General features: G+C 43.5%; 1 protein-coding gene across 1 annotated transcript in view; it reads right to left on the bottom strand.

The window, feature by feature from the left end:
* GRIK2 (glutamate ionotropic receptor kainate type subunit 2) overlaps positions 1-24,897 on the bottom strand; it is a 654,323-nt gene that overhangs the window by 452,606 nt on the left and 176,820 nt on the right. The window contains exon 2 of the mRNA XM_019537811.1: positions 1,458-1,625. Coding sequence (XP_019393356.1) covers positions 1,458-1,625 — 168 coding nt within the window. The remainder of the gene's footprint in view (positions 1-1,457; positions 1,626-24,897) is intronic.

Genomic DNA, 24,897 nt, shown 5'->3' with positions numbered 1-24,897 from the left:
AACTCATGCATTTAGACTCAAAACCTCTGATAAAACCTGATTAACTCTCCTGACCACCCTTACTATGTTATCAAATAGAAAGACACATGTAATTCCCTTTCTGATTTACAGGGGCAAAATGCTTTAGAAATGTGTAGAATGCCAGAAGACTCAAACTTGAATCAGATACATGCATATTTTAGGAATAAAAGACCACACAGACAAGTCTCACAACACCTAATAGCCTCTCTTTTTTAGGTCATCATGTTGGATTTCATACCATTGGGATACAGTATGTATGTAGCATCCCAATGCTACAGTAATCTGAAACAGAAGATACTACCACGACATTTGTTTCAGAGTTTAAATTTTAAAAAATCTATTTAAAACTTGAGGTAAATCTCCAGGCCTCTTTTCAGCAATCCGTCACTGTTCAGCAAAGTTCTGAGGCTCAGGCATAATTTTTACAGCCATGCATAAGTCCTGTTGACTTCAATGAGACTTAAGAACGATCTTAAAGGCTTTGCTGAATAGGGACTTTAAAAAATACTTAAATGCTTAGAACTAAATTTGAGCCCAGGTAAACACATAGGAGGAGGATTTAGTTACATAATGATAGGCTGTCACAACATTCAGATCGAGATTCTGAACAGCCTAACTCAAGAGATCCTGTTCAGACCTATCTCTAAATTCGACGGATGTTGGAAGCAGCAAGTAAGGGCTGCCTCTGTCTTAGGAACCCTTATTTCAATTTACTCAGTGGCCTCTGCTGAAGTTTGATTAACAGTGTCAACTTTTTGTGACTGTCTGCAAAACAGGAACTCTCACTTCAGTCATGAAACAGTCTCTGCTCAGGAAAAGCCTAAAAGCCATTCCCCTTAAAAGATGGGCAAGATTTTAAGGTGCATCTGTGCTACAGTAACTGCAACTCAGTTGATACACCGAAGCTAACTTTAAACAAGCAACTCAGGTACAGCTAATCAGCACAGATGTGGCAACTCAAGGCTCACCTAGCTTGGCAATTTTTTTTTACATGAGGTACAGTCACTGCAGTGGAAATATATCCTTGATGACAGCATGGAGTAACTTGCAAAGCATAAAGGACCCAGTCCTATGAGCCCTAGCAAAGAGCTATCAACTGACCCTGACTTCATGTGGCGTTAGGGGCAGCCAGTAGACCAAGGGACAGCTACTAATCTTGAACTTCATGCAAAATTGATTTCAAATTTTAAATATTTAAACCTAAAAGGAGTCTCTGAATAAAGGCAGTGGAAGCAGTGCTGACACAACACAATTTTCGAGCTGTTAGCTTTGGAGCCTTTAAGGACATTCTTTAAAGATTGTCTTCTGATGTCAGCAGTGCATGCCATAACCCTGTACAGTATCATTCCATACTGCTTTATCCATGGCAGTTTTTCAGGTGTGTGGTCCAAGTTAGGTTTAGCTGACATAAAAGTTTAAAATATGCAAGAGGTTACCTTTTTTTGATGCTTCAAAACTGTCGTACAGATTTATCTTTTGGGTGTCATATGTTAATGTGGTGTTTGGCAGTAGAGTTCTGTTTCTGTTGATTGTGTTTACAGCAAATCTGAAGGCTAATTCCTCAGCTCCCATTGGGCCAGATTCCACACATTCAAAAATACCCCCTGATAAGGAGAAAAAAGGGAGGGAGAGAGAGAGAGGGAAGCCTGTTAGTCAAAACATGCAGCACACTTTTCAAATGATCATTTCCAAGTCAGACACAAATTCATGGGAATTTTGTCCTATTTGGCCCCCTGATACCAATGGAAAACCCTCTGTGACTTCAAAGGGCGGTGCATCAGGCCTTCGTTGCACAATAGCAACACATATTTATCAGAAGATCAAGTTCATACAGCTTTAAATTGTAATGTTTTCTTATTTTCCGCAATACCTTTATTCATATTCTACATAATTAAAAAAGGAATCAGTTTATAATAATTTGAACTAGGATTAAATAAAACAAGGTATTAAAACGTAAGAAAAGTGAAGAACTTATGACATGAATGACACTTCTGATTGCACTCAAGTCTCTGCCATTTCCATACATCATCTGCTTCCTAAGAGGAAAAAGATATAAAATGTTTGGCTGTCCATTCTCCATTACATTCTAGACTTTCTATGGAGCTTTAATAAACTAAAGGGGTCCGAATAGAAACACACACACACACACACACACACACACACACACACACACACACACACACACACACACAAGCATTGAAAGGGGAGGAACTAAGCAGAGTTGTTGGAGTGACTCTATGTGAAAGGGTTTCAGCTTTATGTGAAAGGGTTCAGATGTGCTCTGCTTCAGCAAATCTCATCTAAGGATATCCCATTGTACTCAGAATGTAAATTCATCTTCCATAAGGCTGTAATTATGAACACGGTAGGGTTCGAACATGGACACTGTAAAAACAGCTTATAAAGATACCCATGTCCCTGTTCCTTCTGTTAGCACCATTTGTTAACTCCTTTGTGAGTTCGGTTTGTCCCCTGATTTCTTCCTTCCCCCCCTAACAAGGCTTTATTGGGGCCAAAATCTGAGTAGATGCAAATGCCTACACCCATTTTGTACAATCACTAAATACTTGTAGGATCTTGTCTTTTCTTCCTTCTAGGTACACATATATTTGGCAAAAAATGACTTCTGAGGGAGCTATAACCTAGCACCCTGAATCAGTGCATTCACAGCTGAAAGGTTTTTAGAAGTGTGGTTTTCCAGGGCAGCCACGCACAATCTAATAAGGCTTAAATGGAGGACAGCCAAGGGCCACCATGCCTGGGATCATTAATTATGAGTCAGGTTTTATTTCAGCTCAGCAGACATTTTTCATTCACTCTTTTGTACTAGCTTGTGCCTGTTCATTTCTGAACCAATGTTGCTACCTGGCTCTATATTACCCAAAAAATTCAGCACTCGGCTGCTTTTCAGCAGAAAGCTTTTGTCAGAGCCTAGATACAGAGAAGCTGACTCAGACTAAACTTTTCAAACTACAACCAGAGTACAAACAATACTGCTGAAGAGCTGAGCAGCCAGCTACCCCTATTAGAAAAGAATGTGTTTTTGGCGAGCACCTCAGCACTTCCTTTTTTCATATATTATTAAATACTAAAAGGCTTTTCATTTTACAAGCCTCCTGTTTCTTTCAACCTGTTTCTCACCACAGCAATGGAGAATAGGTGTTAATTTTTTCCCTACAGATGAGCCCTTAAAATCCTGGTGAGAGCCCTGGGGATAGATGCTGAAACAATATTAATTTAAGAATAGACATGCTACATACTGAGAACAGAAATGACAAATGGCCACTTAAAGGTTAGCAATTTAAAACTCAGAATGAAGCTCCAATGGGAGGAGCAGATGCTTGAACAATATCTAGATATGTGCAGAAGTTATCAAAACTGACATCACCTAGATGAGAGAAATACAAATAATCTAATCATGAGGCAATTAAGTAAAAAGCTAAGAAAGGAAAGAAAAAACATGCAAATGTCTATAGCATACAGCTAAAGGCATCAAACAAAGTGAAAAGGGAAATTAAAACTGATTACCTGAATAATAAAATGTAGATTAAAAGAAGCCAACTGTATAAATAATTATTATATTTAGTAGAACCTGATTTGAAAGACAGACCTCTGTATGCCATTTAAAGACTTACAGCATCTAAACATAAAAGCCAGACTGCGATGTGTAGGAGGATTCTATTTCTATGATTTCAGGAGACTATGAAAAATACTTTTGCAGCAGAAAGCATAACATTAAGGAACACAATTGATAAATATAGATATTAAGTGACAAGAAAAATGAAAAGATGTTTGCCTGAATACAATGAGAACAAAAATAGATTCTATAGACTTTGCTAAAGCAACTGGAAAATTGTTATTCAAATATTTGGATAAATAGATAGCAGGCAAACTGTAACAGTTATTAAATGGAAGAATGTATCCTAAGTGACAAAGGATTCATATCAACACTAGAAACAGGTAATACAATATCAAAAAAATATTTATTATTTTGTTTTTCACATTGGATTTATTTTAAAAATTCAATATTTATCTCAAGCTTTTTCTATCCTTTCCTTTCTCATTTCTATTTACTACTATATTGCTCTTCATTTTCTATGAATAAGAAATTGAGGTGTAATCTGTTAGAGTAGTAATGCCAAAAAAAAAAAAAAAATTCATCCCAAAGCAGAGGACACTAAAATAGATTGCAGATACATGTGCACACTCTTATTTATGGCCAAAGCCAACCCTCAAAGCATAAACTTTGGCTTCACTTCAAGACCATTAAAATTAAAGTAACTCATCTCCTGACTCCTATTACTTAAGGGACTTACTTAAATTGCCTCAAGACAAAGGGATTTTCATGGCCCACTTATAGTGTGTAAAGCTGATTTTGTGGTATTTTTGCAGAACCCCTTCCTTGCCAGCTATTGGCTGAGGGGCCCCGGAAGCCCCATCACTCACCACTGATTGGCCAAAAGGCCAATCACTCATCATCAGACTACAGCTTTGCATATGGCTTCTTAAACGATGTTGCCAAATCTCTCTTGCTTTCCTGACTAGCAGCTTCACTGAGTCTATGTCACTATCTCAACCTCTCAGTAGTTCTCTCTCAAGCCACGCATACTATGGCGGCAGAGATTGCTGCATTTTCTTGTATTCTTTTGTAAGCTTTTCTGCAGGGAAGGCAATTCTGTAAAATTGCAGGAAATTCCATTTTCCATGGTGACTACAGAAACCACCATATTTTGTGGTTTCTGGAAAAATAGTAAAGCTATGATTGAAGTAGGTCCCCACCTGTCACTGGCAAACCCAACAAGGATCCCCAACACTATACTTCGTGGCTCCATTTTCCCTGCACAAATACATTCTCTTAAACTTTAAAACAGTCATATCCCCATGCAGGGACTTAAGGCACAGCTTAGATATGGGTTCCTCCTCCAACTGCTGCCTATCCATGCTATCCAATAACTAGAAATTGCAAAATACAAATATGGGAACAGAAGTCAGAACCCAGGGAATTCAGCCTTCCAGATCAACTCCCCTCTCTCTAGCTTGCTTTTCCAGCCCCACATATTTTCCCTGGTTGGCTGCCCAGATGGCCAACTTCAACAGAACAGATGGAGGTTGCTGTTGGCCCTGCCCAGCCAATGGTCTTGCGTTTAAAGGCACTTGCCTAGGAAGTATGAGATACGGGTTTAAACTATTTGAGATTAACCTAGAGACATAGAGCCTGCATCTCCCATACTATAAGCAAGTGCCCTAACCACTATGTTGTTCAGCTAAACTACAGTCTCCTCCCTCTCACAGCTAGGCTTCCTGGTTCTATTTCAGGCACATCTGCAGGGATTGATGCAGTATTATGCACTTTCCCAGGTGGAACAGATGTGCCACCATTTGGGGAGGGGGGTTCCCTCCCATTTGCCCTCTCTCTTGGCAATACTGCTTATGTTTAGTGCTGTTTGTCTGTTCATAAACAAGAACATTGTGCTCCATGACTTCAAAGTATCATCCTGGAAGCAGTGAACTGGTCTCAAAGGACATGTTCATCATCTGACCTTTAAGGCCCTTTATAAGAAGATTATGATGATTATGTCATTTGCACTGATTGCAAAATCCAGAGGGGGAAAAAAACTGTACTCTCTACTGTTATGGTGTAACAGTATTAATAGCCACATAAAATCTTATTCTCTGTTTCTTGAAAAGACCAGGATCATCATCAGTACCAGTATCATTATACTAATTACTGGATGTTTTGAAAAGAGACGAAGAACAACAATGCACAATCTATGAAGTATCAGAAGACAAGGTAGTCTTTCTGGTTAAATTCCAAAGTGTAACAACAACAGCATGCTAAGGGCTATGGTGACTGTACACTTACTGCACCTTCACAGTCTGCATCATGTGTGTAACAAAGTTTAAAACAAACTGATTGTCAGGATAGGAGACTAATTTGACAAAAACAATGATCCTTTACTCACCATAAGGCACGTTTAGTCATTACTCATTCTTGTTATTACTTACATAGTCGCTGTTCTGATCTATTTCCTAAGTTATTAAATGTATTTCAAAACACAGTGCTGCTACTAACTGCATATTGAGATGCACACAACCAACCACATTGTACTACCTGTGAAATGGAAATGAGGATTGGCCTTGATAATCACCTATACACAATTATAAAGGATACCGGCTTCCACAGGCTGTTAAAGCACACTGAGCTGTGTTATTCCCTCCTAAACAAACTGCTACTGTCATGCTTTGTATTCAGAATAACTTCACTAATAATCAAAGCAAGGCATGCATCACATGCTCCCAGATAAGCAGAGGGAAGAGTCATAAATTTTGCCATTGATAGGTGGACAAGCAGCCAAACCATTGCCTATCTTTGTCTAGCAGCTTGAAAGAAGCGGGTATAGGGGGAGTGTCTTATTTCTAACAGGTATGGACCTGAAATAAGCAGCACCAATAGCTTTTTCAACATAAGCAGCAGCACAGGAAATGGCAGAAGTTGCTCCTCTACCTAAAACTGAGACTGCAAATGTTTAAAAGGATCAAAATGCCCATTTAAAATTTCAACACATCAAGGGGATTGCAAATCATGGATTCAAAATTTAGTGGCAGCATTAATTGCTGTCTACTGCTCCCCTGCTGCCAAATCTCTCGTTGATAGGGAATGCCATGGGTTGGTTGACCTGACTTTGTGGGCCAAAGGTTGAGCACCATTGATATACACTGTTATCACAATTTAATGTATCAGTGTAAGAATTTAAGGTGTGCCGTCTGCAAAAGGACACAAGGATTGTGGCTTATTGCACCTGACAATTAATAGGTCTTAATTCAGTCATGCAGGCATGTTAGCCCTTTAACAAAAGCTCACAAGATTCCTGCCACAGTTTACCAGTACCTTGAAAATGTGCAAATCCTTTTTATCCCCCTTTATTTCATTTTTTTAGGCTATATGCTACACTCCAGGTGATTTTTCATCTCCATGTGACTGCTTCTAAAGAAACCATCTTGCAACACATTGTCTGAAATGACATCTAGGATAGCACAGGTCTTCCCACCTACCTGACAACAAAAGCTTTTTCCAATTCTTAAATCCTTCATGATTGGGAAATCAATAAGGAAAAAAACATCTTTAGAACAAATATAGTCTTCTGTCAATGTTTCCAAATTATTAATAACATCTAGATAAAATTTGCTATTCCAATGTGAAATGCGAAGTCAACAACACAATTTTCAAAAACACTCAGAAATAGCATATATGCTTCCTTACTGCATTACACAACCCATGTGCTGTTTTAACTGTATATAATCTAACTGAGCAAAAGGCAGGGGAGTTTTGCATATTATAAACCGATGGACACCAAACTGTCAATCCCAATCAACCGGTCGATCCCAGAGCCTCTTCGGGTTGATCTGAGTCTGGGGGGGAGACTGAGTGTCCACCTGCATGTGCACATCCCCACTCCACCCCACCAGCCCAGCAGGTGAAGAATGTGGGACAGAGCTGCAAGCGGCTCGTCTGGGGGGTGCAGAGAAGGAGAGACGTATACCCCAGGAGGGCATGGGTCTGCACGCAGGGTAGGGTGGGGCCAGGCTCTTCCCTGTGCAAGTGTTTGGCCATGATGTACTTAGGCTGGGCAGTGGAAGTGGTGGCACTGGGAGGTGGGTGATGGGGAGGGCTGCAGGCACCCAAAAATTCACTGTAGCCCCCCAGACCTCCTCCCACTACTGCCACCACTTGCCTTGAGTGTAGTGAGGCCAAACTCCCATGCTTGGAACAGCCTGGAACCACCTTCCCCTGCCCCCTGCCCCTTCACCCTTGAGGGCATGGGGGTATGGCAGGCTGCTGCTGTGGGCTGGGAAAGCGGAAGCCTGCACTTGGCTCTTCCCAGCTGGAATTCAGCAGTGCTGTACTTAGGGGGAGTGGCAGTGGTGCTGGGAGAGGGTTGGGGGGGGCTACAGTGAATTTTTGGGTGCCTGAAGCCCTTCCCGTAGCCCCACTCCCAGCACCGCTGCTCAGCATGGGTGCAGTGTGGCTGAACACATGCTCCAGGAAGAGCCCAGCCCCACCCCACATGCAAATCCAGGGGCACACATTCCCCATGCCCTCCTGGCCTGTGTGCCCCCCCCCCACCTTAACCCACTGGATAAACCACTCGCAGCTCTGTCCTGCACCCCACTCCTGCTGCGCAGGGCCTGTCCCTGCCTCATTCTCTCACTCACTGTTGTGGGGGCAGGAAGGTGCAGATTGAGGCCCAGCAGTGAGGGAGAGAGCGGGGCACAGGCAAGAGCAAGGGCTAGGGGGAGTGGGGGACAAGCAGAGGCCTGGGGGGCATGTGCCCCCCTGGCCTCTGCTTATCCTACCACCCAGCCCAGCCAGGGCCCCACTCCTTCTATCCCCTGCTCCTTCCTGTGCCCCACTCCCTCCCTCACCACTGGGGCCTTGATCTTCTCCCACCTCCGGGCCCTTTCCCTTCCCGCTACCCCTTCCCCCACAGACTTAGCTGCTAGGGTGCACACCCACAAATAATTTTTTCTCTGCCTCAATCTGCCCTCTCCCCCCTGCCACACACTGACTTGCAGGAGGTGAGGGGTAGTGGGGCATGGTAGACTTGGGTTGCTTTTTAATTCAAAAAGTGATCTCCTACCCAAAAACTTTGGAGACCACTGTTATAGACCAACCAAAGTAGATACATATATATCACATGCTTTTACGATCTGAGGCTTATTTCTTTAGATGCTTTTATATTCTTGTCCTACTACAATTTTAGCAAATTGCCTACCCAAATCTTCTTTAGTTCCAAGAAAATTTTCCCATTTGAAACTATCAGTACAATTCATTTGTGTCTTCCATTCCACATTCTACAAGCAGCCACAGCTGGTAAACATTAATATTTATATCTAGGCCAGTGGTCTCCAACCTTTTATGGTGAAGATCACTTTTTAGCACCCCAGGATCAACTGCACCCCCCACCTGCCCTGCCCTGCCCCACCCCTGCCATGCCACACCCTGCCCACCCTGGCTTCCAGACAAGCTGCCCAAGCTCTGACCCTACTCACCCAGCTGAGCCCAGGCAGCAAGGAGCATGGCTCAGCCCAGCCATGTATGTCCTGCCACTCCTGATTGTGGAACCTCTGACAGACTGACATCAACTGTCAGAGGCTCCACAATCAACCACTAATCTAGGCTATGTGTCATCCCTTTACAAAAGATTTCCTATTGCCCAAAATAAGTTTGTTTTTGTATTTTTTAAATGGACAAGTCATTTTTTGGAGTATCATAATTATATGACAGATTTCACAGAGAGCTCTTATTTGTACAGTGTCAAGATACAGGTGCCAGACCCAACCAGAGTATATATGAATCTTCTTATTTTGTTGCAGATGGGAAACTTTGAAACAGATGATTCTCATAAGACTGAGAACAACTGTTGCGCTCTTGAAGTAACTGACACCCAAATGAGCTCCAAATGTTGTTGTGTTGAAAACCGACTAAATCAAAATAATTTCTTTTTCACTTCTTATAACATTCAAAGTTTTGTTTCAATAATAAATGAATTATTTTACTGCACTATCTACAAGTTATTTTAGAATCTGATATTGCTGTATAATTAAAACTTTCAGTGTAACAGAAGTCTATAGCACAGCAGATTATAAAATGAGAAACCAATGGAACATACAGCTTAATGGACTACTCAGAATATTAAATCTAAATTAAGCATATTCTAGTGTAGGTATACTTGCTTAAAAACAGTAGTTACTGTTCCTCTGGCTGCTAGTGCCAGAAGTTGATCAGTCATCTTGCTTATAATCAAGTAGAAAAAGAAGTCAAAACATCAAGTACACTGGGAGGTAATTTCACTGACTGAAGTTATACAAGGGATAAGTTGTTATCATTATTTCTGGTTATTAACCATAGCTTGTTTATATAAAGAACTTAATCCTTTCAGCTAGAGATGGATACAGATTTTTAAATATAAAACATTTTGACTGAAAGAAAAAAAATTCACCAAAGGATTAACTTTCAAACAGTGAAACACCCATATTTTCCACATCTTGTACAAGTCAGTGTATAACTCCCTTCAGCAAAAACAATAAGCATATTTCTCTAAAATCATTTCCCAAATGCTTAACCATCACTAGCCTTGTGACACAAAACCCATCTGATTATGTGAACTCTTGCTCAAACTTGTGCACTTTTGATTCAGTTAGTCTGTAAAGTGCATTTCTACCTTGCCTTCTGCGATCCAGAAATATTGTCCAGCAATACTGAGAAACAAATAAAATCCTTCACTTGTTGATAGGGCTTTTTAAAATGATTAAATATGATAAATTTGTGTAAAATAATTTTGCTGTTATTGAGTATATTGCTTCTTCATACTTTTTAGGGCTTTTTTTCTTAAATAAAAATAAAATAGCCAAAACGTTTATGTTCAAATTTGATCTATGTTGCAAGGAATTTTATTTCCTTCAATTTCTCATTCCTCATCTGAACTCAGTGCAAATATTTTCATAATTTTTTGCAAGACACTAGTGGATCTTCAAATACTTATACTTCCATGAGCCAAGCCAAGTAAATATTGTTATCCCCCATTTTAAATAATGTGTCATTAAAAAATAGAGATAGAGGAAGAAATTAGTTCCCAAGAGCATATAGATGGTTTCAGTTGCAAAGGGATATGACATCAGTTAGAATTAGAAGGGATCTCAGGAGGTCATCTAGTCCAGCCCCCTGCTCAAAGCAGGATCATCCCCAACTAAATCATCCCAACCAAAACTTTGTCTAGCTAGGTTTTGAAAACCTCCAAGGATGGAGCTTCCACCACCTCTCTGGGTAACCTGTTCCAATGTTTTACTACCCTCTTAGTGATAAATGTCTTTCTAATATCTAAAAAAAATCCCAGCTTTATCACAAGGGAATTATCTTTCCTGCTAGGATTTCTGTGTCATAAAATACAAAGAACCTTAATTCTCCTACAGCAGGTATTGATTATGATAGATGCCAAGGTCCCATTAGCAAGCTCCAGTATGGGCAGCTTGCTGGGAAAGGACTGGAAACCTGAGGAAACAGAGCTATAATATATGTTTCTATAATAGACCACAGGGATTATTCACAGTGCTGCTGTCCATAGGTAGGCTGGCTTAGAAGGTACTAACTCAGGATGCCAAAGACTGTCCAGGGCAGTCTGGAATCACTCCCTTTCAGTATCCACAGAAGTACAGAATCAGGGAGATGCAAAAAAAAGCTTAAAGCCTCCTGTAAAGGTATTTATGTTTGCACTGTGCCTTAGAGAGATACAGAACAACAAGCAAACAAAACAAATAAAATCACACTGTTAATACCAATCTCCCTTTGGATCATAAAAATCAAATTAGTTTTCATGAACTCCACAAAAGGTATAACATGAAAATAAGATTTTCCAACCTTACTCCCCCCACCCCCTTCCCCCACTCCATCTCTTTCCTCCTTTTTTAAAATTTTGATCATCAGTGTACAGCTGGGCAGAAAACTGTTTTCCAATTCCATGAATGCTTTCACGACAATGAAGCATTGCCTCCCCTGAATGAAAGTGAAAAGCTTTTTAAAAAAAAGTTTCAAAATCCTTTACTTTGATTTTGTCTATTTTTTGGGTTTCGTATTTTTATAATCTAAAAATTACCTATGATTAAAAATAAAAAGTAACTTCAAACTCAAAAAACCTAGATTTTCTTTTCTTAAAAATAAAAGTTAAAATGTAACATTTTGACAATCTTAAACCACATTTCCAATTCATTGTCAGGTTTAAAAAAACATTGCCTCCCATATTTCCTGGACAACATTACTTCAACACTGCCATATTATCTAAACCAACTCCTCCACACATTTACATTTTCCACTGGGCACCTGGGAAAAACATCCATGTGCAAATTCTCAACCACCTCTACATGTATATGCATGAGAATTATGTGGCTAAATTCCATTAATACAACAAAAACAATTTATATAAATCATCCATATACTGAGAAAAGAAATATTCTCACTGAATACAATAGACTCATTTACATTACTATAAATTCCCTTTTATTTTGGATAGGCCATGTTCCAGAAAATGATACAATATACTTCAAAATAACACATCCCTTATGGCATTTATACACGTTTCAGGAGACTGCAGGGAGAGGGGAGTGCTCCAATTAAAGCACCCAGAACATCATGTGTATCAACATCACCACACTAAAAAATGGCAGTGAGGGTGTTTTAACAAAAGCTCATTCAACAAGCTTTAGTTAAAGTGCCCCATTACAGTTTTTCAGCCTGAAGAAAATAATACCTGTGACCCTGGAGTCTCCTGGAGCACAGAAATTACCATGCTTCACTAGACTCAGTTAATCAAGTATGCTTCAACATGCTGTAATTACAACCTTGATGCATGTGTATAGGTGCCATTTGTTTCTATACCCACCACTACCAGCTTACTGTGAAATAATGGTCAAGTCACAGATTTTGTGTTTCTCAATAATACCTGCAATACACACCCTCCAGGGCTAGGAGCTGACATTCAAAAAGCCTAGGCCTGAATTGATTCAATCTTTGCAGGCTGGCCTAACCTGGCTAGGCTAACCCAGTTTGTAACTGAACAGACTTTCACCTCTGGACTGAGAAAATGCTGGCACATGCCTGCAGTGGCTAAGGCTAGAAGCTAGGGAGTGATAGAGCAGCGCTCGTTTCCCTTCCACAGTACTGAGTGTGTGTGGGGGGGGAGGGGCAGATGGCCAGGCCCCAGCAAGATGCTCTGATTAGGGAAGTGTTCCCTCCTGCTTGCTGCTCCTGACCAGCCCAGCAAGGAGCTGATAATAGAGCATTTATCTGCCCATCAAGGGAACAAAAGTCTTTCTCATTAGTTCAAGCTCTTTTTAAACAAGTTTTTTCCAAGAGGAGGGACATTACCTTTTGATTAGCTTCAAAAAGCCCTAAGCAGACATTGTACTGTCTGCCTTTGTCCTGTCTGTCTTACACAGACACCTGTCAGCATTACCTAGCATACCACACGCTGGCTACAGTCTGTGCTGAGGAGGGGGGGAACCCCTGCTTCAGCAGCAAGTGGGGGGGTGGGGACATGGGGGGCTGTACCTGCACTCTCTGCTGGAGCTCCAGCCAGGGAGCAGAAGGGTGGAGTTAGCCTGTTCTCTGGAGAAAAGAGCCCCGCCTAGGGCAGCAAAGCATCTGGAATCCTGCAGGACTCTGGTCTAAATTAAACCAGGAAGGGGTCTGAGACAGACATTACATAAACTGGTTTGACTCAAATCAGTTAAGTAGGTTACATTCAAGCAGGTTTATCTCAAACCAGTTTCAGACATTTTCAAACTGGTTTATGTGCACTGAATGCCTGTTCTGTTACAGGTTTAAACCAGTTTCTGATCACTTAAACCAGTTCATGTATAATGTCTGTCCCTACCCCAGTCACAGTAAGCCATAAACAGCCAGATATCAGTAATTCATTTTAAAAGCTTTGAATTAAGATACAGTATATGTGGAAAGAATTATTCACAATTTACTGTTTATAATAAAGAATATGAGCACAATCCTACAGTTCTTTCCCAAACAAAATTCCCAGGATAATAAATAGGTGTTTTGCCTTCATGAAATGGCAGACTGCAATCCAAGTTTAGGTACTGAGTTAAACTCTGGAGAAAGAGTACAACTTAAAACCCATTCCAGGGTCAAGTTTACAAGACAGACCTCCCCTAATGAATATTTAGACTATGCATTATCTTCTATAGGAAGTGTGAAATGCATAGTGGGGTACAAAGATTTGCTGATTTCCCTCAACGTTAGTTCCTTCTACTATTCTAATATTAAATATATATATATTGACCTCAATTCCCAGTAAGATTCTGGAGAAAATGATCAAAGAGATCCTTCTTGATAAGCTGGCTGATGGCAATATCCTGATGGACAGCCAGCATGGGTTTGTTGTGGGTAGGTCTTGCCTGACCAATTTCATCTCTTTCTATGACCAGATGATATATCACCTGGAAAAGGGAGAAGAGATTGACATTATATATCTGGACTTTAAAAAATCCTTCGATCTGGTGTGCCATGATCTCCTCATGGAAACATTGTCCAACTGTCACCTTGGCTGCACCACAGTTTGATGTCTGGGAGACTGGCTCTGAGGTCAGACCCGGAGAGTAGTAGTCTATGGAAGCAAATCACTATGGTGCTCCATGACCGGTGGTGTCCCCCAAGGCTCTGTCCTTGGACTGGTTCTCTTTAACTTCTTTATCAACAATCTGGACACTGGTGTGAGAAGTGAACTGGCCAAGTTCGCCGATGACATTAAACTTGGGGGCACAGCATCCACACCTGAGGACAGGCTAGTGATCCAGGCTGACTTGGATACACTTAGTAAGTGGGTGGATATAAACCTGATGATGTTCAATACCAAAAAATGCAAAGTAATTCACCCCAGGAAAAAAAACCCACAGCATGCTTGTAGGCTCAGCAGTGCTACGTTCACTAGTACCATGGCTAAAAGAGGCTTGGGGTTCATGACTGACCAAAAGATGAACATGAGCCATCAATGTGATGTTGCAGCTGGTAAAGCAAACAAAACTCTGATTTGCATTCATAGATGCTTCTCAAGTAAATCTCAGGATGTCATCCTCCCACTGTACTTGGCCTTGGTGAGGCCACAGCTGTAGTACTAGATCCAATTCTGGGCTCCACAATTCAAGAAGTATGTTGAGAAGCTTGAGAGAGTCCAGAGGAGAGCCACACACATGATCAGAGGCAAGAGAACAACAGGCCTTATCACAAAAGGCTGAGAGCCATGGGACTCTCCAGCCTGCAGAAGTGCAGGCTCAGGGGTGACCTGGTGGCTGCCTATAAGTACATAAGGGGTGTGCATCAGGATCTGGAGGAATGCCTGTTCACCAGAGCACCCCGAGGGATAACAAGGACTAATGGTCATAAACTCCTCCATGACTGTTTTAGGCTGGACATAAGGAAAAGCTTCTTTACTGTCCAAACCCCCAAGGCCTGGAATAGACGTCCTCCAGAAGTGGTACAGGAACATCTGGACTCATTCAAGAGATGTTTGGATGCTTATCTTGCTGGCATCCCATGACCCCAGCTGACTTCCTGCCCCTGGGGCAGGGAGCTAGACTTGATGATCTCTCAAGGTCCCTTCCAGCCCTAATGTCTATGAAATCTATGAAAGCAACTCTTCGGATATAAGCCTAAACATGGATTCTACTTCATAATATGAACTCTATGGAATGACCATCAGTGTGGTGCTTACTTGGGATGAGATATCAACAGTACAATGATAACAGATGGCGGATGAATTAAGGCAGAAGGCAGGGTAGATATGCACTCTGTAGACTAGCTACATAAAATATAGAGAGAGCATAAGCTTTTGTGAACTGGAGCTCACTTCATCAGATGCTCTGGAAGAACAGATGCTTTGGAAGCATCATCTGCTTCATCAGATGCTTTGGAAGCATAGAGCAGTGTATGAAGTAGAATGAATGATTTGAACACAAAAGGCAGGGAGAGGAGGGGAAGGGAGAGAAGAGTGAGGACAGAAAACAGGAAAAAGAAACCATAGAAATAAAGGAGTCACCAAACCTAATCCAGGTCATGTTATAAGAATCCATAACCCCATTTAAACCATACTTAACAGTACTGTCTGATTTCTTCTGCAATTTTCCATTCAAAGTGGTTTTTAAACATTTCCTGCCTAAGAACAGCAATCCTGAAGTCAACGATGGAGGTCCAGGTAAGTTAAAGTGTTGTGCCACAGGCCTTTGTTTCCTTCTGCAACTGATGTCAGGTTGGTGCTCATTCATTCTTACAAATGTAGATATGTTGGATATAGGCTGCAGAAGTGCACTGTAAGCCAATGAAACTGTATATGATGTTGGTAGAATTGCAGGTGAATCAAATTTGGATGTTACAGCTTTGTTATTTGGTTCAGTGATTATGTAGTCTGTATTGATGTGGGGGAACAGCAGGCATTTGGGTCTACTGCAAGGTCTAGTGCCTCGGTGAGGATGAGAGTGAATGTGTTGCTTGAGAGATGTCATTTGAGCCTGGGAGGCAGTCCATAAGGCAGGACAGGTTCCCACCCTCCCTCTCCAAGACATCCTTTCTAGGATAGGCTAGTGGTCTAAGGTGTTCAAGCTGGGGGCTGTAGGTAACAACCAGAAAGATTCTGTTGTCCTTGCCCCTGGGTTGGTATTATAGGAGATCAGAGTGATGTCTGAGTCTCATTTTGTTGATTTGAATTGCCACAGTTTGGGGATTGTATTCTACTTGTAGGAATCCCTTCTCCAGATCCTTAAGGCATTCCCCTCCTCCCCCCATCTGCAGTTGGTGGGATCATATTTCAATAAATTCATCTATCCTGTGTAAAATGTGTTATCCACAAGCTTCCTTCCCACATTAAAGATACTTATAATTTTCTCTGCCACACTAAGCAATTTATTAGGCAACATGTTTGATGATAGTAATTAAATTGCCATCTTTTCTGAATACCATCATCCTTCAGGGCCATTATATACAAAGGCAAAATAAAAGCACTAAATGAAAGCTCTTAAAATCTAAGTCCACAAGAACTGCTAATTTTGTTTTTCAGCTCTTAGTTGTTAAAATGTTATAACCCAACTTAGTCCATGGCATCTCTGATTCTACCTAGAAAAGATGTGGCTGATAATTGTGAAGGGGAAATCTTTTCAATTTGGTGGGGAAGTGGGAACCAAAACCTGTTGTTATTTGAGGAATATTAAGTGAAACTAAAGCTCCTCAAGACACTAGAATGAGAGCCCTATAATTGACAAAGTCCTATATTTATCTACAGGATAGATACACAGCAGGCACTGCCTGAACAGCTTTCCCATGCTCTTCCTTGTTAACAAAATTTGAAAAACTACCGCATCATATATGTTTTTGTCTAATTTAGGAAGATAATGATAGTAACATAGAACAGTAGTGGGTCAGTCCTTTTTGGCAGACATGGCACAAGTTAGCCCAGGGGTAGGGACATCGCCTGTGGGCTGGATGCACCTGCCAGGCCATTCTATCCAACCTGCAGGGCTCCTAAAACATTTAGAAAATTAATATTTATCTGCAGCCTCCTGTCAAAGATTCATAGATTCATAGATTCTAGGGTCAGAAGGAACCTCAGTGGGCCATCTAGTCCAATTCCCTGCCCCTGGCAGGGAAGGAAAGGGTCACCAAACCTGAGATCATGTGATCTCCGCCAAGTGCCTGTCCAGTCTCCTCTTGAAGACCCCCAAGGATGGGGTGAGCACCACCTCCCTCGGAAGCCTATTCCAGATCCTGGCAACCCTTTTTTCCTAATGTCCAGTCTAAACCTACTATCTAATAGCTTATGGCCATTGTTCCTTGTTGTTCCAGGGGGTGCCCTGGTAAACAGATCTTCACCTACTTCATGTTGCTCTCCCCTTATGAATTTGTATGCCATCACAAGGTCCCCTCTCAGCCTTCTCTTGGAGAGGCTGAAGAGGTTACGGTCCCTTAGCCTTTCCTCATAGGGCCTTCCCTGCAAGCCTCCAATCAGATGAGTGGCTCTTCTTTGGACCCTCTCCAGGTTGTTCCTGCTTGAACTGCAGCATCCAGAACTGGACACAGTACTCCAGCTGCAGCCTGACCAGTGCCATGTAGAGAGGAAGAATCACTTCCCTGGACCTGTTTGTGAAGCACCTACGGATGCACGACAAGGTGTGATTGGCTCTGCCAACTACTTCATCACAATGACAACTCATGTTCATCCTGGAGTCAATGGTGACTCCAAAATCTCTTTCTGCCTCAGTGGTGCTGAGAAGATCACCCCCAGCCTATAGGTATGATGGCAGTTTTTTCTCCCTAGATGTAGCACCTAGCACCTGTCCTTATTGATTTGCATCCTGATGCTCTCTGCCCACTTCCCCAACATGTCGAGTTCAGCCTGGATCTGGTTCCTCCTCACCGGAGTGTTAGCTTCAACCCATATTTTTGTGTCATTCACGAATTTGGGTAGGGTGCAATGACAGAGACAATCTTTAAATATCTGAAGGGCGAGTACAGAAAGGATGGAGATGGGTTTTTCTCCATGGCCATAGGGGAGAGAACTAAGAGCAGTGGCCTCAGGCTTCAGCAGGGGAAATTTAGTTTGGAGATTAGGAGGAACTTCCTGACTGTAAGAATGAGCAAGCACTGGAACAAGCTGTAGTCTGTAGAATCTCCGAGGGCAGTAGGATTCAGGGAGAGCCAGCAGCAGGACCCAGCAGCCCAGCCCAGCCCCACCCCACCCCCAGACATTTCCCTGACTTCCAGGCCCTACACTGCTCCAGCACTAAGTGGCTCCTGTCTGCATTGCTGGACCATGGAAGCTCGGGGCACTCTCTGGTACCCCGGGGTCAGGAGCGGGAGGGGTGTGTGTGTGTGTGTGTGTGTGTGTGTGTGTTTGTGGGGTGAGTCGCACACTATACACATGCACCCACACCCCATCACACTGCCTTACACACAGACCCCCTCACCCACACCCCCTCACAGAGTCCAGCCACCATCCTCCCCACACAGTCCCCCACAAGCCCCATACCCACCCACACCCCACGTGTCCACACACACACCCATATGCTCCCTCACCCCATCCCCACACCTATCTACCCCCCAAATGCACACACACACCCCCTACACCCTACAGCCCCCTGCAAACCTCTTCCCCCCAGTATACAAGAGTAAGAACTGATTTCAAGCTATTGTTCAGTCACCTCTGTGTACACTGTACAAATACATGTAAATCAGGATGAAAATATTATTTGAAATCAAATTAATGAATGTTGCAGTAGTTTGATTTTTAGAATATTTAGTATTTTTCTCGTTCTAAGATGGCAAAAGCCCTTGCTGAAAGGTTAATTCTGGGGGCAAAGAGAGGGACTTCTGGTGGCAAAGGTCAGAAGTTAGGGGGCGGGACTTCTGGTAACAAGATGGTGACCAGTGGGTGAGGAACCTGTCAAGAGGCAGGGCTACCCATGTGGTCAAAACTTGGTAAGTGGCCAACACTTGGTAAGTGGCCCTCCATCTGAAATAATTGCCCACCCCTGAATTACCCCCACACCCTCAGCATGCCACTCCAATCCTTGACTCTTGCTTTATTTGCTGCTGTGCTTTCTGCTCCCTGCCCTGTGCTCCCTGCATGATCTGCAGGGATCTGGATTTTAGGTTTCCCAGAAAAAAACAGAGAAAACCATAGATTTACTGTGTTTATCAGAGAAAAATGGATTTCCCTTTTAGCAGAGAAACCCACAGATCTTCTCCTTTTGGAAAGAGGTCTGCAGGCTGGCAGAGTTCCAACCTGCAAGACCTAATTACAAAAAGAGCAGGAAACCCCCAGCCCTGTCTGGAGGGAGAGGGAAAGGGGTGGGGCATGAGGCAGTCAGCAAGGCTTACCTCAAGTTCACTTTCATTCTTAGAGCCTGAGAGGTAAGTGGGGCTTGCAGACGTCTGGGGGGCACTGGCAGGGCTGGGGGGGCACTAGATAGCAGGTGTGGGTGAGGATGACTGCCAGGGCTGGAGAAAGAACCAGCAGGGCAAGTGGGGGGCAGGGCATTGGTGTGCAGCTGAGGGAGTGGGAAGGTGTTGAGGGAAGCCCCACATAGAGTGCCCAGCCAGCCAGCAGTGTGTAGACTTGGAGTAGCATGCTATCTCCAGGCTGGGTTTATCTGTGGGGCGGGGTTGGGGCTGACTCCCACTGGCAATGCACTCTTGGGGGGTGTGACTCAGGCCCCCTCAGACCTGGGCAGGGAGTGAGGAAAGAGGGAGTATGCACTGTGGGTTCATGCTCCTGGCCCTGCTGCCCTCCCTTGCCTGCAGCATGTACACTTGGGAGTCACAGGGCACAGTGGGGACATGCATGAAAACTGCCTGCCACTCCAAGTTCCATGCTGCCCTGGCCACACTTCCCCTGCAGGTGGGATCAGCAGTGAGGGGCATTACCCTGCACTGCTGCCAGGAGCTCGGAGTGGCAGGCATCTTTCATGCTCATCCCCATTGTGCCTTGCCATTCCAGGTTGCACACACTGCACTACAGAGGCTGCAGGAGGGCCAGCCCAGTAGGCCCTCCTGGAGGGCCAGCAGGGCCAGGAGCATGAGCCCGCAGCATGCACTCACCCTGCCCCCACCCTCTGCACAGATCTGGGGCCATGAGTCCCTCCTGCCCCCCTGGACTTCATGCTGCCACCAGGAGCCAGCCCTGCCCCGTGCCCCTGAGCAAGCCTGACCTGGCAATAGCATGCTGCATTGGAGCCACGTACCACTAGCCAGCCCGGCACTCCATGTGTGGCTTCCCCCAATACCTCCCCACTTCCTGCAGCACGTGGCCTCAGAGCAGCATGCTATTGGCACTTCAGGGAAGCTGCACACAGTGTGTATCTGCCCTGCTCCCACCCTCCACACAGATCTGGGGAGTGTGGGTTCCCTCTTCCCATAGGAGTGTGCACTGCTGCTGCCGACCCGAGCCCACAGCAGGCAGCAGCAGGGGGGGAGCTGGCTCTGTGTTCCTTCTCCTGCAGTAGCTGCTGCCTTCTGTTGGGGTCAGAGAACTGTGGACCTGGGGCCCTGGCCCCATAGCCCTGGCAGTTAGGGACCCCCTCTGGGAGGGCTGGGGGGCAGCGGTGGGAGTGAGGGGCACCAGCAGGGCTGGCAGGGGGTGGGGCCGTGGGGGCCTTTAATTTTAATAATGGATTTTGTAGTGTTTATCAAATAATTTGCATTTTTTATCAGAGAAAACCAGGATCCCTGCTGATCTGATACTCTCATTTTTGCTTCTTGCCCTATTTGCCTCTGTGCTACCTGTTCTTCCCCAATCTACAGTGTCCCATGCACAAAAGCTGTCCATACCACTTATGGCACCCATGCTGCAGATTGGCCACACCTACACTAAAGCATGGACACATGATTCTTTGCCAAGCTTTGCACAGTGCTTGTTGATTAGTAAAAGATATTTTGTTAATTAAGCAAAAACAACTGTTTAGGGTAACAAGTGATTACCATTTAAAATGTTAAAAGGCTAGCAAGAAATGAGGACCAAGAATCAAGATAATTAAAAAAGCAAACAGAAAAATTTATGTCCCCAGAAAATGAAGTAATGAAAGTTCATGTAGAAAGTATATAAAGCTAATATACTGCCACAGGCCTCAAAACAGGATGAGAAATTAGACTGATAGAAGTTTCCACATTGCAGGCACTTGGTTTTCATGGCAGACTTTAATTATTGGGACATCTGCTAAGAGAGAAACAAGCAGCACACAAATAGTCCAGCAAATTCCTGGGGTTGTTGGAGATAACTTTTTGATACAGAAACTAGAGACGGGATTCTCTTCTTGACTTACTGCTCTCAAAGAGAGAGGAATTGGATGAGAATGTGATGGTCAAAGGCAACTTGAGTGACAGTGACCATGATCTGATAGAGATCAAGATCTTAAGGGGATGAAGGAAGGAAAGCAGCAGAATAAGAACACTGGACTTAAGAAAGGCAGACTTTAACAAACTCAGAGAGCTAGTAGGCAAGATCCCCTGACAGGGAAGTATGAGGTCCAGGAGAGATGTCTGTATTTTTATAGATACATAGACATTAGGGCTGGAAGGGACCTTGGAAGATCATTGAGTCCAGGCCCCTGCCCCAGGAACAGGAAGTCAGCTTGGGTCATAGGATCCCAGCAAGATAAATATCCAGATTTCTCTTTAAGGCATTCAAAGTACGTGCCTAAACCACCTCTGGTGGCAGTCTATTCCAGGCCTTGGGGGCTCGGACAGTAAAATTCTTCCTTATGTCCAGCCTGAAACAGTCATGGAGGAGTTTGTGACTGTTTGACCTTGTCACCCCTTGGGGAGCTCTAGTGAACAGACATTCCCCCAGATACTGGTGAGTACCCCTGATAAACTTATAGGTGGCCACCAGATCACCCCTGAGCCTGTGCTTTTCCAGGCTGAAGAGTCCCATAGCTCTCAGCCTCTCATCATAAGGTCTGTTTTCCTGACTACTGATCATGTGCGTGGCTCTCCTCTCCTTTTAAGGGCAAATGAGCAAGCTATCCACATGCAATCGAAGAATGGGAAGTGGAACAGGAGACCAGCTTGGTTAGACAGCAATCTCTTCAATGAATTGCAACTAAGAAATAAATCCTTTAAAAAGTGGAAACTTGGTCAGAATACTATGGAAGAGTATAAGAATATTGCATGGGCATGCAGGGAGAAAATTAGGAAGGCCAAGGCACAATTTGAGATGAAGCTGGTAAGGAACACAAAAAAACAACAAAAATGAATTCTACAAGTATGTTAAAAGAAAGAGAAATAATAAAGAAATCATAGGTCCATTATGGAACGGAGAAGCAATTCTAATTACCTAAATACAGAGAAAGTTGAATTATTTAATGCCATTTATTTCTTCATTCTTTACAAATGAAGACAGCAAATGGACTTCCATTGGCACAAAGGTAGGGAAGGAGTCAAAGTCTAGAGTAGTAGAACAGATGATTGATTACTGAGAGAAGTTAGATGCTTTCAAAGTTCCAGAGGGGGATAGGAAGCTGGATGGGACACGGAAGAAATTGCTTAATTTCAGAGCCACTGGCTATCATGTTTGAAAAATTGTGGAAAATGGGTAAAGTCTTGAATGACTGAAAGAGTGCAACTAGAGTGCCCATCTTTAAGAAAGGGTAGAAGGAGAATCCAGGGAACTATAGACCTGACAGCCTTACCTTAATAACTGGAAAAATCATAGAGCAGGTCTTCAAGAAAGCTATTGTTAAGTCCTTAACCTTGTTATTTTGTTTCAGGAACGTCCAGCATAGATTCACCAAGAGCAAACCATACTTGACCAATCCAATATCCTTCTAAAAATTAACAGGCTATGTGGATAGGGGACAAGCAGTGGATGTGATACACCTTTACTTTAACAAGTCTTTTGGACATTTGTCTCTCACACATTCTCACAGAGTGCATCTACACATGCAAATGCTCCAGGGTGGGTTTACTCAAGTAATTTACTCTAGAGTAAACCCACCCCCAGCAGGTGTCTATACATGCAGGTAAGCTGGAACAGATTTGCTGCTGGCCCTGCACTGGCCCCCTTTAGCATCCAGGGGGAGCTCTAGACTCCCTCTTGGTGTTAGCCCAGGGGCTGGCATGAAATACTGTGCCAGGAGACAACTGTCCCCTGGTGGGGGGTGAGACATTGCTAGCTTGCTGCTAGCTGCCCCACCAGTGGATTTGGGCAGAGGGCTGAGACCCACCGTACCCTTGCAGCTCTTTCTAAGCCCTGATCCAGGTATGGGGTTGGGACCTTCCCGTGACTGGCACAGTTCCCAGCCCCTGCTCCACCATCATGGGATGGAAGCTTGGGAGCCTGTTCCCCACTCGGCTCTGTGAGTACAGAGCTGGGCAGGGAACAGGCTGGGGCTAGGAGATGTAGTGTGGTCACAGGGGTCAGGCTGGAAGACCACAGACCTGGCTCCCAGATCCATAATCACAATCTTGGAGTAGGGTGCTTGGAGCTCCTTGCTGCTTGGGCAGGGGGATATAGACTCCCAGGCTCCAGTGACAGAACCCACCTCAGCAGCAGGCAGCTCCCAGGGGTCAGAAGCAAATCTCCCACCCCTTGGTGGATGGCTAACCAGAAACATATTAGCTCCTGGTCAGGCATCTACACAAGCACTACTATGCTGTTACTAATTGTGAGTAAATTTTCTACTTGCATTTGCAGATAGCAAATTTACTAAAAATTAGCAAGATTTACAACACAGTAATCATGAGCATGTGTAGATGCCCATGCTTACTGCGCAGTAAACTATGCTACTTCCCAGTAAAGTCTCTCATGACAAGTTCCCAGAATTGTTCCTGGAAGTGGTCCCTGGAAGTTTGACTGGTGTGCAGCATTGTCATGGAGTGTGCTGTGTCGTTGCATCATTGCGTGTGGCAGGGATTGTCAGTTGGTTGGACCAAGGAGCATAAGCATGCTTGGTATGCATGGCTGTATGCCTGAGTGCATCTGAGGATGGACAGCCTGGGAGGCCAATAGCCTGTGACAAACCCAGTGTGAGTGACAACCCACTGAGATTGAGAGAGTGAGTGAAGGCCTGTGAGGCCAAAATCTCCTCTGTGTCTGTGTGTGTCAGTGTGCCTGCATGCGTTTGAGACTGGAGGGCCTGGGAGGCTGATAGCCTGTGCAATCCAATGAGTGACAGCCTGGAAAGCCAAGAGCTCCTGTGTGTTTGAGTGGTGCCTATAGCCCTGGTGTGAGAGGGGGAAAGTATGTGGATGCTTTCTATTACTTCTAATTTCTTATTGTACTTTGTTAGTTCATTGGAGGTGTAGTTTGACCTTATGTTTGTTGTATTGTTGAAGTATATCGGATTTGGTTCATAGCTTCTTGTTGTTGATGTTGACAGTAGTAATACACCACGTTGTTTGAACCCTTGATCAGTGTCAATTCACCAGTGGTGGCCAGACTCATTAGCCTGGGCTAGTGAGAGGTTAGACACTCTCCCCTTTATTGTGCAAGGCAAACTGGAGGCCTAACAACCCGTACTTACATTCATTTGCATATTGTAATTCCTTCATTCTACACCTTGAGCCTGTCCTAGATGATCTTGTGAGGTCCCTTCCAGCCCAACTTTCCTATGATCTCATGATCCTATGAGTAGTCTGTTTTGAGGGGGGGGAAAAAAATTGAAGTGTGCGAAACATTAATGATTAGCTTACAATCATTAATAAGTATACCTAATCACATATAATTTTAAAGCTAGATTCTGAATAATTCTGAAATAAAGTACTAAGAGAATCAGAAAGTGAAAGCTACAGATATTGAGACAAATTCTCATTTATACTTAGCCTCTTTT

The sequence above is a fragment of the Crocodylus porosus genome, unplaced genomic scaffold, assembly GCF_001723895.1.
Source record: "Crocodylus porosus isolate Cpor-Errol unplaced genomic scaffold, CroPor_comp1, whole genome shotgun sequence".
Taxonomy (NCBI): Eukaryota; Metazoa; Chordata; order Crocodylia; family Crocodylidae; genus Crocodylus; species Crocodylus porosus.
Note: the sequence above shows the minus strand (reverse complement) of the source record. Positions and strands in the feature narration are given on the sequence as shown.